Source organism: Somniosus microcephalus, unplaced genomic scaffold, assembly GCF_052327205.1.
Source record: "Somniosus microcephalus isolate GS21.2 unplaced genomic scaffold, FLI_Smic_1.0 unresolved_chr4, whole genome shotgun sequence".
NCBI classification, from domain to species: Eukaryota; Metazoa; Chordata; class Chondrichthyes; order Squaliformes; family Somniosidae; genus Somniosus; species Somniosus microcephalus.
In genome coordinates this window covers 16,739,828-16,752,711 of record NW_028225182.1, presented here as the reverse complement: position 1 = coordinate 16,752,711, position 12,884 = coordinate 16,739,828, and the positions used below count along the sequence as shown (strand labels likewise).

Genomic DNA, 12,884 nt, shown 5'->3' with positions numbered 1-12,884 from the left:
TAGCAGCATGGATATAAAAGGGCAAAGGGATAGAATGCAATGAGTTGTGGTGAATGGCTGTTATATCGGAATGGGCAGATGTATACAGTGGAATTCGCTCTGGTTCAGAACCGGGGCCACTGCCGATTTTGAAATACATTAACGACATGGACATGGGGGTATAAGGCAGGGTATAGACAAAGTAAATAAAGACAAACGGTTTCCAAGGGCTGAAGGTTCAGTAACCAGGGAGCACTGATTTAAGCTGATTTTGAAAAGAGCCAGAGGCGACATGAGGAACTATTTTACGCAATGAGTAGTTAGGATTTGGAATGCATTACCTGATCGGATTGAGGTTATAGATTAAATAGTAGCCTTGCAGGGCTTTATCAATACTGGGCCCACTCACAGTACCTGCTTTCAAGGCGTTATCATCTCTTGCAACATGATTCGGTAATGGCAAATTTCATCGAATATTCTGTGGAATTTTCATGTAAATTCAGAATCAAAAGGCGACAGTAAAATATCTAGGCTTTTCGGCATTTGAAAGCCGGACCTCTCACAAATGCCCGCCCGAAAGCGAGATTCACACCATGACAGCAAAGCAAGGTAATCGATCTGCCATCTGCTCCATCGCCCGCAGGGAGTGAGATACCATCAGAAGCACCGATTAACTGTCAACTTCAATAACCTGCTGCCCCGGTACAATTGCACACCTCGGGCCAAGAGAATTATCAGTCGGTCTGAAACCGCGAGATTGGGGATGTTTGAGCTGCTATGAAAGCAAGGAGGTTGAAACCATCAGGATCGTACCGGGTTTAGTCACCCGGATGGGGCAGGCACCGGGCAGTACTCACCTAATCCAGAGATTTTTACCTTTGAGGTCCTGGTTTTATAATGTGTACCCTAACTCCCACAGCAGAAGACATTCCTAGTTCTACCTATCTCGTTTGTTCCTACAATAACTGGGTCCTCCCGTTCATACTCCAAGTGTTCTCCAGCCGCAAGGATATGTCCTTAACACTGGCACCAGGCAAGCTTCACGGCCTTAGAGACTCCCAGTCGGAGCTGCAGTGAACATCATCTACGCCCATGACTACACTGTACCCTACCACTACCATATTCCTTTCCTCGCCACCTATTTTGAATGGCCTCTTGTGCGAGTGTAACGTGGTCAATTTGTCCCTTTCCCTAAAGTCTTCGTTCTCAGCCACTCCAGGAGCAAGTATCTTGTAGCTGTTGGACAAAGGCAAAGGCCAAGTCTCCTCGACATCTGCATCTGAGGCCCTTGTAGCTGCCTGACTCGCTTTCACATCATCCCATCCCTGACCACTAATCCAATATAAACCAGTACCTGACCTAAGCAGTGTGACGGCCTCCTGGGTCAAAATGTGTAGGTAATTCCATACCTTTCTTATGCATCGCAATGCCTGGGCCGCGGATTCCAGCTTAACAACTTGAGTTGAAGTTCCACGAGATGCAGACACGCACTGTAGATATGGTTGCCTCGGATCAGGCTGCTCTGCAGAAATTATCACATGTGGCAGAGGCGACACCCCTTCTACACTGCCGTCTCCATCTAACATTGTTCTATATATTTAATTAGTTAAATGTTTAATGTAAATAATTATTTGATTCATTTTTAGTTTTTAAAACTAATTCATTTATCGAGTTTAATATATTAATTTAATAAAGTATTAGCAAGTTAGACGTTCCTAATTCCTGTATTAAAAAACTCCCCTAGCTTAGAGTGGCTTGGTAGTACAAAGTCCCGTAGGACATAACTCCAGGAATGGGCCAGCGGCAGCTGGTGAATTATCAAACACGAGGGGAGAAAAACGTGTTGACCATGTCCGCACCAATCTACCTATCACAGATGTATCTGTTCAGTACAGTATTGTTAGGTGTGACCACTGCACATTCCCGGTGGAGACAAAGTCCAGTTATGACACTGATAACACCCTCCATCGTGTTGTGTGGCACTAACACCGTGCTAAATGGGATAGATTCAGAATATAGCGTTCAAAACTGGGCGTCCATGAGGCATTGTGCGCCGTTAGCAGCAGCAGAATTTTATTCAACTACAATCCGTAACCTCATGGCCGGCATATTCCTCACTCTACCATTACGATCAAGCGAGGGGACCAAAGCTGGTTCAATTAGCAATGTAGAAGAGCATGCAAGGACCAGCACAAATTATACATACAAATGAGGTGCCAACCTGATGAAGCTACAACACAGGACCACATGAATGCTGAACAGCGGAAGCTGCATGCCATAGACAGAGCGGAGCGATCCCACAATCAATTGAACACATCAAAGCTCTGCAGTCCTGCCACATCCAGTCGTCAATGGTTGTGGACAATTAAACAACGAACGGCAGGTGGAAGCTCCATGAACATCCCCAACCTCAGTAATGGGCGGAGTCCAGCACCTGAGTGAATAAGACAAGGCTGAAGCGTTTGCCACCAATTCAGCGAGAAGCGCCGAGTGGATGGTCCATCTCGGCCTCCTCCTGTTATCCCCAACATCACAGAAGGCAGTCCATTCGCATTCACCAACAAAGTCTTTCGGATGAGACGTAGAACAAAGACCCCATCTGCTCCTTCAGGTGGACGTAAAATACCCCTTGGCGCTACTTCGGAGAAGACCAGGGGAGTTATCCCCGGTGTTCTGGCCGAAATTTATCACTCAATCAACATCACTAAAACAGATTATCTGGTCATGATCACACTGCTCTTTGTGGGATCTTGCTGTGCGCATATGTTCTGCCGTGTTTCCCACATTACAACAGTGACTACACTGCAAAAGTACTTCATTGGCTGTAAAGCACCTTGAGATATCCAGTGGTCGTGAAAGGTGCTTTATAAATGCAAGTCTTCCAAGTCTTCTTTTCAGTGATGGAAGGTGCCTATGAAAGTACTATTAAACAACACTTATTCACGAAATTTTCTGCTCACATTGGGTTCCACCAGGACCACGCAGCTTCAGACCTCATTACAGTCTTGGTAGAACCTAGGACAAAAGAGCTGAATTCCAGAGATATGGTGAGTGTGACTGGCCTTGACATCAATGCAGCATTTGACCGTGTGTGGCATAAAGGAGCCCTAGTAAAATTGAATTCAGTGGGAAGTAATTGGCTGGTGTCATACCCAGCACAAAAGAAGATGTTAGCGGTTGTTGCAGGCCAGTTACCTCAGCCCCAGGTCATCACTGCAGGTGTACCTCAGGCAGTGTCCTAGGATGAACCATCTCCAGCTGTTTCATGAATTACCTTCCCTCCATCATAAGGTCAGAAGTGTGGATGTTCAGTTCCATTCGGTACTCCTCAGATAATGAAGCTGGCAGTAATCAGGCTTCATTTGTTAAGTGACAAGTAACATTGACGCCACACAAGTGACAGGAAAGATCATCTACAGAGAAAATGTCTAAACACATCTCTGATATTCGATGGCATTACCATCGTCGAATCGCCCACCATCAACTCTCCAGGGGTCACCAATAACCAGAAACTTAACTGGAACAGCGATATTAGTACTTTGGCTACAAGAGCAGGTCAGATTCTGGGTATTCTGCAGCGAGTGACTCATTTCCTCACTCCTCAAATTGTTTCCACCACCTACAAGGCACACGTCAGGAGTGTGATGGAATAATCTCTACTTGCCTGGATGAGTGCAGCTCCAAGAACACTCAAGAAGCTCGACACCATTCAGGACAAAGCAACTCACTTCATTGGCACCTCCACCACTTTTCACATTCCCTCCCTCCACCACCAGTGCACCGTGGCTGCAGTGTCTACCATCGACAAGATATACTGCAGCAACTCCCAAACCCACGATCTCTGCCACCGAGAAAGATAAAGGCAGCAGGTGTATCGGAGCATCAACTAATCATCAACCTGCTATCGGGAGATGTCTCAAGGTCCAAGATGTTATCCCAGCTGGAGGAAGCAGCTGGAAAAAGGCACACTTAAATAATACTAGTTTAATTAGTCCATAAGAACATAAGAAATAGGAGCAGGAGTAGGCCAATCGGCCCCCGAGCCTGCTCCGCCATTCAATAAGATCATGGCTGATCTGATCCTAACTGCCAATCCACTATCACAGAACCATCTCCTGCATCTAACAGAATTAGACACACGAAATAGGAGCAGGATCAGGCTACACGGCCGCTGGACCCGCTCCGCTACGCACAGGGCCATGACCAATCCGAACCTAGACTCATGTCCAAATTCCTGCCCGCTCCCCGTAACTCTTAATTCCCTGTACTTCTAGGAAACTGTCTATTTCTGTTTTAAATTAATGTAATGATGTAGCTTCTACAGTTTTTTGGGGCAGCATATTCCATGGACCTACCACCCTCTGAGTGAAGTAGTTCCTCCTCATCTCAGTTTTGAAGGAGCAGCCTCTTATTCTAAGACTATGCCCCCTAGTTCTAGTTTCACCCATCATCGGGAACATCTTCCCTGCATCCACCCGATCCAACCCCTTCACAATCTTATATGTTTCAATAAGATCGCCTCTCATTCTTCTGAACTCCAATGAGTAGAGTCCCAATCTACTCAACCTCTCCTCATATGTCCATCCCCTCATCCTCGGGATTAACCGAGTGAACCTTCTTTGTACTGACTCGAGAGCAAGTATGTCCTTTCTTAAGTATGGACACCAAAACTGTACGCAGTATTCCAGGTGCGGTCTCACCAATACCTTGTACAACTGAAGCAATACCTCCCTATTTTTATATTCTATCCCCCTAGCAATGAAAGCCAACATTCCATTGGCCTTCTTAATCACTTGCTGCACCAGCATACTAACCTTTTGAGTTTCGTGCACCAGGACCCCCAGATCCCTTTTTACTTCAGTACTTTCCAGTTTCTTGCCATTACGATGATAACTTGCTCTCCGATTTTTCCTGCCAAAGTGCATAGCCTCACACTTTCCAGTATTGTATTCCATCTGCCAAATCTCTGCCCACTTACTTAGCCTGCCTATGTCCCCTTGAAGGTTTTTTATGTCCTCCTCACTCACTACTTCCCCCCCATCTTAGTATCATCTGCAAACTTTGATATGTTTCACTCGGTCCCCTCCTCCAAATCGTTAATATAGATTGTAAAGAGTTGGGGACCCAGCACTGACCCCTGAGGAACACCACTAGTTACTGATTGCCAGTCTGAGCATGAACCATTTATCCCAACTCTCTGCCTTCTGTTAGATAGCCAATCCTCTATCCGTGCCAGAATATTACCCCCAATCCCGTGATTTTTTATCTTAAGCAATAATCTTTTGTGTGGCACCTTGTCAAATGCCTTTTGGAAGTCTAAATACACTACGTCCACTGGTTCCCCTTTATCCACCCTATATGTTGCTTCCTCAAAGAACTCCAGCAAATTTGTCAAAAATGACTTCCCCTTCATAAAACCATGCTGACTTTGTCCTATTAAATTATGATTATCCAAATGTCCTATTACTGTCTCCTTAATAATGGACTCCAAAATTTTACCTACCACAGATATTAGGCTAACCGGTCTATAGTTTCCAGCCTTCTGTCTACAGCCCTTTTTAAATAAGGATGTTACATTAGCAGTTTTCCAGTCTGCCGGGACCATTGCCAAGTCCAGGGAGTTTTGGAAAATTATTACCAATGCATCCACAATCCCTACCGCCACTTCCCTCAAGACCCTAGGATGTAAGCCATCAGGTCCAGGTGATTTATCCGCCTTGAGTCCCATTATTTTACCGAGTACCACTTCCTTAGTGATTTTGATCGTGTTTAGCTCCTCCCTCCCTTTAGCCCCCTGTTTGTCCAGTGTTGGGAAATTCTTAGTGTCTTCTACTGTAAAGACTGATGTAAAATATTCATTTAGTGTTTTTGCCATCTCCATATTTCCCACCATTAATTTCCCGGTCTCATCCTCTAAGGGACCAACATTTACTTTAGCCACCCTTTTTCTTTTTATATAACTATAAAAACTCTTACTATCTGTTTTTATATTTTTTGCTAATTTACTTTCATAATCTATCTTCCCTTTCTTAATCAATCTTTTTGTTATTTTTTGCTGTCTTTTAAAGTTTTCCCAATCCTCTATCCTCCCACTAGATTTGGCTATATGCCCTTGTTTTTAGTCGAATACTATCCTTAATTTCTTTACTTAGCCACGGATGGCTGTCTTTTCTTTTACACCCTTTTCTTCTCAGTGGAATATATATTTTTTGGAAGTTGTAAAATAACTCCTTAAATGTACACCACAGATCATGTATCGTCTTACCCTTTTAATCTATTTTCCCAATCCACTCTACTCAATTCCGCTCTCATACCTTCATAGTCTCCTTTATTCAAGCTTAGCACGCTTGTTTGAGATCCAACCTTCTCACCCTCTAATTGAATATGGAATTCAATCATGTTATGGTCACTCATTCCAAGGGGATCCTTTACGAGGACATTTTTAATTAATCCTGCCTCGTTACACAGGACCAGATCTAAGGTTGCCTGCCCCCTGGTCGGTTCAGTTACATACTGCTCAAGAAACCCATCCCTAATACACTCAATGAACTCATCCTCAAGGCAGCCCTGCCCAATTTGATTTGTCCAATTAATATGATAGTTAAAATCCCCCATATTTATAGATGTTCCCTCAAGCCTCAACTATTTGCTGATTGATACTCCGTCCAACAGAGTTGTCACAGTTCGGAGGCCTATAGACTGCGCCCACTAGTGTTTTTTTCCCCTTATTATTCCTTACCTCCACCCAAACTGTTTCATTGTCCTAATCTTTTGACCCAATATCATTTCTCTGTATTACAGTGATTCCTTCCTTTATTAACATTGCCACCCCACCTCCCCTTCCTTCCTGCCTCTCCTTCCTGATCGTTAAATAACCTGGTATGTTTAATTCCCAGGCATTGTCACCCTGCAGCCATGTTTCTGTAATGGCCACTAGATCATACCCATATGTAGTTATTTGTGCCATTAACTCATCTATTTTGTTACGAATGCTACGTGCATTCAGATAGAGAACTTTCAAAGATGTTTTGTGACACTTAGTTCCTGCTTTTGCCCTTTTTATTACTTTACCTTTTACTCCATACCTTCTGCCCCTTCCTGACATGCTCTGGTTTTTAATTTCCCCACTGCTACCTAAGTCTATGACCTTCTCTGTTGTCATTTGTATTATTTGCTCTCTAGGAACCTCCCCCCCACTAGTTAGTTTAAAGCCCTCTCTACAGCCCTAGTTATATGATCCGCCAGGACTCTAGTCCCAGCACTGGCCAGGTGAAGCCCGTCCCAACGGAACAGCTCCCTCCTGCCCCAGTACTGGTGCCAGTGTCCCAGGAAGCAAAACCCATTTCTCCCACACCAGTCTTTGAGCCACGCATTTAACTCTCTAATTTTGTTTGTCCTAGCCAAATTCGCTCGTGGCTCAGGTAATAATCCAGAATTACCCTTGTGGTTCTGCTTTTTAATTTGGCCCCTAGCTGCTCAAACTCCCTCAGCAGAACCTCCTTCCTTGTCCTATCTATGTCGTTGGTACCAACATGGACCACGACAACTGGATCCTCCCCCTCCCACTCCAAGTTTCTCTCCAGTCCAGAGGAGATGTCCTTAACCCTGGCACCGGGCAGGCAACACAGCCTTCGGGACTCTCGCTCTCGGCTGCAGAGAACTCTATCTATCCCCCTAACGATACTATCCCCGACCACTACAACATTTCTTTTAACTCCCCCCACTTGAGTGGCCCCCCGCTCCACGGTGCTGTGGCCCGGTTGCTCATCCTCCCCGCAGTCCCTGTTCCCATCCTCACAGGGAGTAAGAGCCTCGAACCTGTTGGACAAGTGCAAGGGCTGCGGCTCCTCCAACACTACCTCCTGGATCCCCGTACCTGCCTCACTTCTAGTCACACCATCCTGAACCTGGCCACGGACTACATCTGAATTAATTAATCTAATTGGTGTGACTATCTCCTGATACACAGTTCCAGTTTTTTATATAATCTTAGATCATTACCTTAATACTTATCCCCCATATTTATGTTAGTTCTCCCGGGTTCCACTGCTCCTTCCTCTGAGCCCTGGTTTAGAAGTCACTGGCAGGAAGAACAGGGATGCTGAAAGGACCGGGACAGGTTACACTTCTGAGCTCGATTATGGCATTCTGGGAAATTATTTTCTGAACAGTGAGTCTGTCTCATTTACTTTCCACAGTCTGAAATTGTAAAGCGGGTAACCACCCACTTAACGCACCTAGTATTAACCCATTTAACACTCCTGGTAATAACCCATTTAACACACCGGGTATCAACCCATTTAACACACCTGGTATTAACCCATTTAACACTCCTGGTATTAACCCATTTCACACACCGGGTATCAACTCATTTAACACACCTGGTATTAATCCATTTAACACACCGGGTATCAGCCCATTTCACACACCTGGTATCAACCCATTTAACACTCCTGGTATTAACCCATTTAACACACCGGGTATCAACTCATTTAACACTCCTGGTATTAACCCATTTAACATGCCGGGTAGTAACCAATTTCACACACCGGGTATTAACCGATTTAATACAACGGACATTAACCCAGTTAACACACTGGACATTAACCCATTTAACACAACGGGTATTAACCAATTTAACACAACTGACATTAACCCAGTTAACACACTGGACATTAACCCATTTAACACACCTGATATTAACCCATTTAACACGCCAGGTATTAACCCATTTAACACACAGGGTATTAACCCATTTAACACACTGGGTAATAACCATTTAACACACTGGGTAATAACCATTTAACACACTGGGTATTAACCCATTCAACACACCGGGTATGTAGCTATTCAACATAGACAGGTATAATAACAGGCACAGTCTCAAGTCTTGCTGGACTATTGATGCCAACACCAATATTTGAGATTCGGCACAAATAACAACAGGGATGGTGGAATGAGTTTATTCTGGAGAGTTTTTTTTAATGATAATTTAAAAAGATTTCATGATAATGTGTTAACAGTAGTTTAATGAATACACATACATTATATACATTTTACAGAGAGTATGACGCTTATCTAAATTTGCAAACTCTAGCCAACTCGGGTCTGCTGCAGGTGTCTACTGCTGTTCAGTTAAATTAGTCACTTCCTTAAGAAATCCGGTAACTTGCTTTTTCCAGAGGAGAACTACAAGTGGTTTTCTATTACTGCTGTAGCAGGAGCGGGAAATGTGCAGCAATGTGACCAGGGAATGTGCTGTAACGGTATCCGGGAGTGTGCAGCCTCGGAATTGGGGAGTATGCGGTATTGGGAATGGGGAAGCGCTGTAATGGTAACACTGAATGTGCTGTATGGGACACGGTAGTTTCCCATACTGGGACCAAGGAGTGTGCTGCACAGGAACCCAGTTGTGAAGCAATGTCGGCCCGTATTTTCCAATCAGAGGATTCCTGCATGCGCCCTTACCTGAGGGCTCCGGAGTTCCGAACATTTCCACTCCTGAGCCTCTGCTCTACGAAATGCGTAGGGCCCAGGTCTCCCACGGGTGCAGGCAGTTCGCAAGCGTCCCTGGGATCACGTGCGCCATGGGGAACCAATGAAAGAAGGGAATCCCCCTTCATATATTTGACAGGGCTCTCAGCTTAGACCTGTCAAAATTATGAATGGGCATCAATGAAAAAATATATCAGAACAATAAATATATATTTTTTTAAATCACGTTTTTAAAATTATTTAAAATTACATTAAATTAAATATTTTAAACAAAAATGTAATTATTTCAAAAAAATATATAAATTTTACGGGGTTAAAATAAACTTACCTCTTTTAAATGTATTTTAAATGATAAATGAGTGAAAAAAAATATTTTTACTTTTTTAAACTCTTTGCTGGTAAAAGCAGGCCTTACGCCTCCTTTTACCAGGCAAAACATTTTAAAGAGATTTCAGCGGGCGGAGATATTGCAGAAAGCGGAACACTCTGCCCGCAGTGGCCCTTCTCTTGTGCATGCACATGATCAGCCGAGAGGATGCTTGACAGATCGGAAGGGCCGGTTTTCAGGGCATGAGCTTCACATGCGTGAATCCGGCACTTATGAGGTCCCGACAGGTGTGTACACAGCTCGTACACACCCGTAGGGATTGGAAAATGTGGGCCATTATTCCCAACTAATTTGGCAAGAACTCTATATGTGGACGAAATTATCACTGGGCAAAATGTCATTTATTTCAGGTCACATTCTGTTTCATTCAACAACAGGTAAAACATACATAACACTGAATGGGATGCAATATGTTCGCTTTAATCAGAACGGCATCTGCCCAGAAATGTACAAAATGAAGAACAGGCTTAGGCGAACGCACGGGGTTGACTGGAATTTAATATAGATTGTTTCCTTTTCAATATCTTTCCCAGTGACGAGGCAGAGATGAATATATATCGCAACCATCCTGCTGCCTTAAATTTTTCTGATCTTTATTTTTAAAACAAGTCTTCCTTTACAGACTAGCACAGATCGGATAAAGCTGTCAACTCTGAGGATCTAAACCCGGTCTGAATGTCGGGAAATTTCACACGATTTGTCTATTTTTTGGAATCAGTCACAACAAGGACTCATTGCCAAAACACCCTTGTACTGCGACCTCAGCATGAGACTGAGTAAAGCAGTTACCCACTCCTGGGCGAGTATCTGCTAAAACCACAGCTGTAGATAGCTTGTGTCCGGGTCCTGTCCTTGCGCAAAAAGGCGAGAAGGTCCCCAAGTATGATATTAACTTGCGTTTTAACACTGGACCAGATTGTGAAATGTTTCCGAAAATATGAAGGCCAATGGAACCCAGTGAAATCTACACATGAAACAAAAATACAGGATACTGTTAGAAAGTGTTAGGCCTTCTCATCTATTTAATTTGTTCATCATTGCGAGGGGGTACTTCACTCCTCTCCTCAACTCCTCTCTAAATTTCCTCTGGGTCACTGCATAAATAAAAGTGTTTGTGCAGCAACTCAGGAGCTGGAGCATGAAGCCGATTTCAGGTACAAATGTCGGCAGAGGGACAGGATATCCCAAGTAATCCAACCGTCTCAGTATAGAACAGACCATAAACACCACCCATAACTGTATGAAATTCCCTGATATAACGAACAGTACAATCATGGATTTCCTACGGCTCTCCATCTCTGGGTCAGTGGGACTCTCGCCACTGCTCCGAGCCCGGAGTCTGCTGCGGGCTCTGTTGGCCACTAAAACGTGCCTGACTGTTAAAGCATTGAACAGTAGAATCAAAAGAAACGGAATAAATGGCATTAAGATATAATTCATTAATTCAACCATGGCCCAGACCAGTGAACGTGATACAACAAGGGTAACGCGGCAAAACCAGGGAGTGTTAGAAAGCCAATACTGATTTGTATATAGAAAATACCAGAAAATGTTCTTCAAACAGCTCAGCACAGTCACTGTGCCTAGAACCACAGCCGCCATTTTCTCGGTGCAATATTTAGATTTCACCTTCTGACAACAGATGGCCACGAATCGATCAAAAGTGAAAGTGACTGTAAACCAGACAGAACAGTCTGTGGCGGCATAAAGCAGGACGGCGTGAATATTACACACTCTAGTGTCCCTCAAAAACAAAAATTCTCTCCGATAAACAATAGGAATCTGCCTCAGTATCAGATCGATGATCACGACCAGTAGATCTGCCGCTGCCATGGCCACCAGGTAGTGAGTGACACATTTGGAGAGTCCACACTTTCCCCGAGACAGGATCGCAATCGTCACCACGTTAACTGTGTGCAGCAATAAAATACGATAATCATTCACCAGACATGGGGCATTAACAGTAGTTTTTCGTGTTTGCATGGAAGTAACAGTCCGTTATATAACAGGGACATTAACGTTCTTCACAATTACCTGAAATTGTTCGAAAATGTGCAGCTCAGCTTTGCATCCAGTGATGGATCGTGATTATTCTACCTGTGATAGGGCATCCTGGAGATAGGGCTTGTACTCAGAGTGCCAGCGATAAATCGTCATTTAAGTGGCACAACGTGATCAAATTACACAGGGTAGTAATGTATTCCCTGGAGTATATAATATTACAGGTGATCCATTTAAGATGATTATAGGATTTGATAGAGTATATAGGGGTAACCTAATATCTCTTTTGGCGGAGTCACTAAAATTAAAGCTAGGCCGTTCAAGGGTTCAAGGAAGCACTTCTTTACTCCAGGCTGAGATAGATTTTTGGATCCAAGGAGAATCAAGGAATATGGAGATCTGGAGGGAAAGTTGAGTTGAGGTCGATGATCAGCCATGATCATATAGAATGGCCGAGCAGGCTCGAGGGGCCGTATGGCCATCTCCTGCTCTTACTTCTTATTTTCTTATGTTCTTACAAGAAGGAATGTGTAAATTGTGACCTCTGTCCCCAAAAATGCTTTTCAGGTTGTGGCTCAAGTAAAATATCAAACTGAAAGTGATAGATTATTGATAGACAAGGGTGTTTAGGCATATGGAACCAAGGCTGGTCGATGGAGCGAAGCTAAAACTCATCCAGTATCTATTTGAATGGTGGGGCAGGCTCGAGGGGATTAAAAGTCTGCATCGCATTTATTAAAGAAACCAAGGTTAAAAACAGAAACTGGATTTTGGTATACATACAAAAGCAACGAATTGAGAATTGGGAGCCTCACTTGCAACTGAGCCAGCGGAGAAGGAACAGTTGGAAAATTCTGAAATGTGAATTGCAGTGTGTATGTGTGAGTTAGTTGTTGTGGTGTTATATTTGAACTAAATGTCCCAAAGTGCTGTGATGCGCATAAAGGCATGGGAGTAAGAGGAATGGGTGAATATTTTGAGCACTCTGAATGGGATATTGAGATAGCAACACCCATTCTGG

At 43.8% G+C, this 12,884-nt stretch overlaps 1 protein-coding gene across 1 annotated transcript; it reads right to left on the bottom strand.

Moving 5' to 3' along the window:
* Nucleotides 1-10,048: 10,048 nt before the first annotated feature.
* LOC147089923 (G protein-coupled receptor 15-like) lies at nt 10,049-11,754 on the bottom strand. The gene has a single exon (XM_085977099.1). It carries the CDS (start codon nt 11,693-11,695, stop codon nt 10,877-10,879), a length of 819 nt encoding a protein of 272 aa, XP_085833225.1. The 5' UTR covers nt 11,696-11,754; the 3' UTR covers nt 10,049-10,876.
* Between the last annotated feature and the right edge of the window lie 1,130 nt (nt 11,755-12,884).

Excerpts from the sequence above, each read along its gene's own strand:
- LOC147089923 (XM_085977099.1), bottom strand. The coding sequence starts at position 11,695 with ATGGCAGCGGCAGATCTACTGGTCGTGATCATCGATCTGATACTGAGG.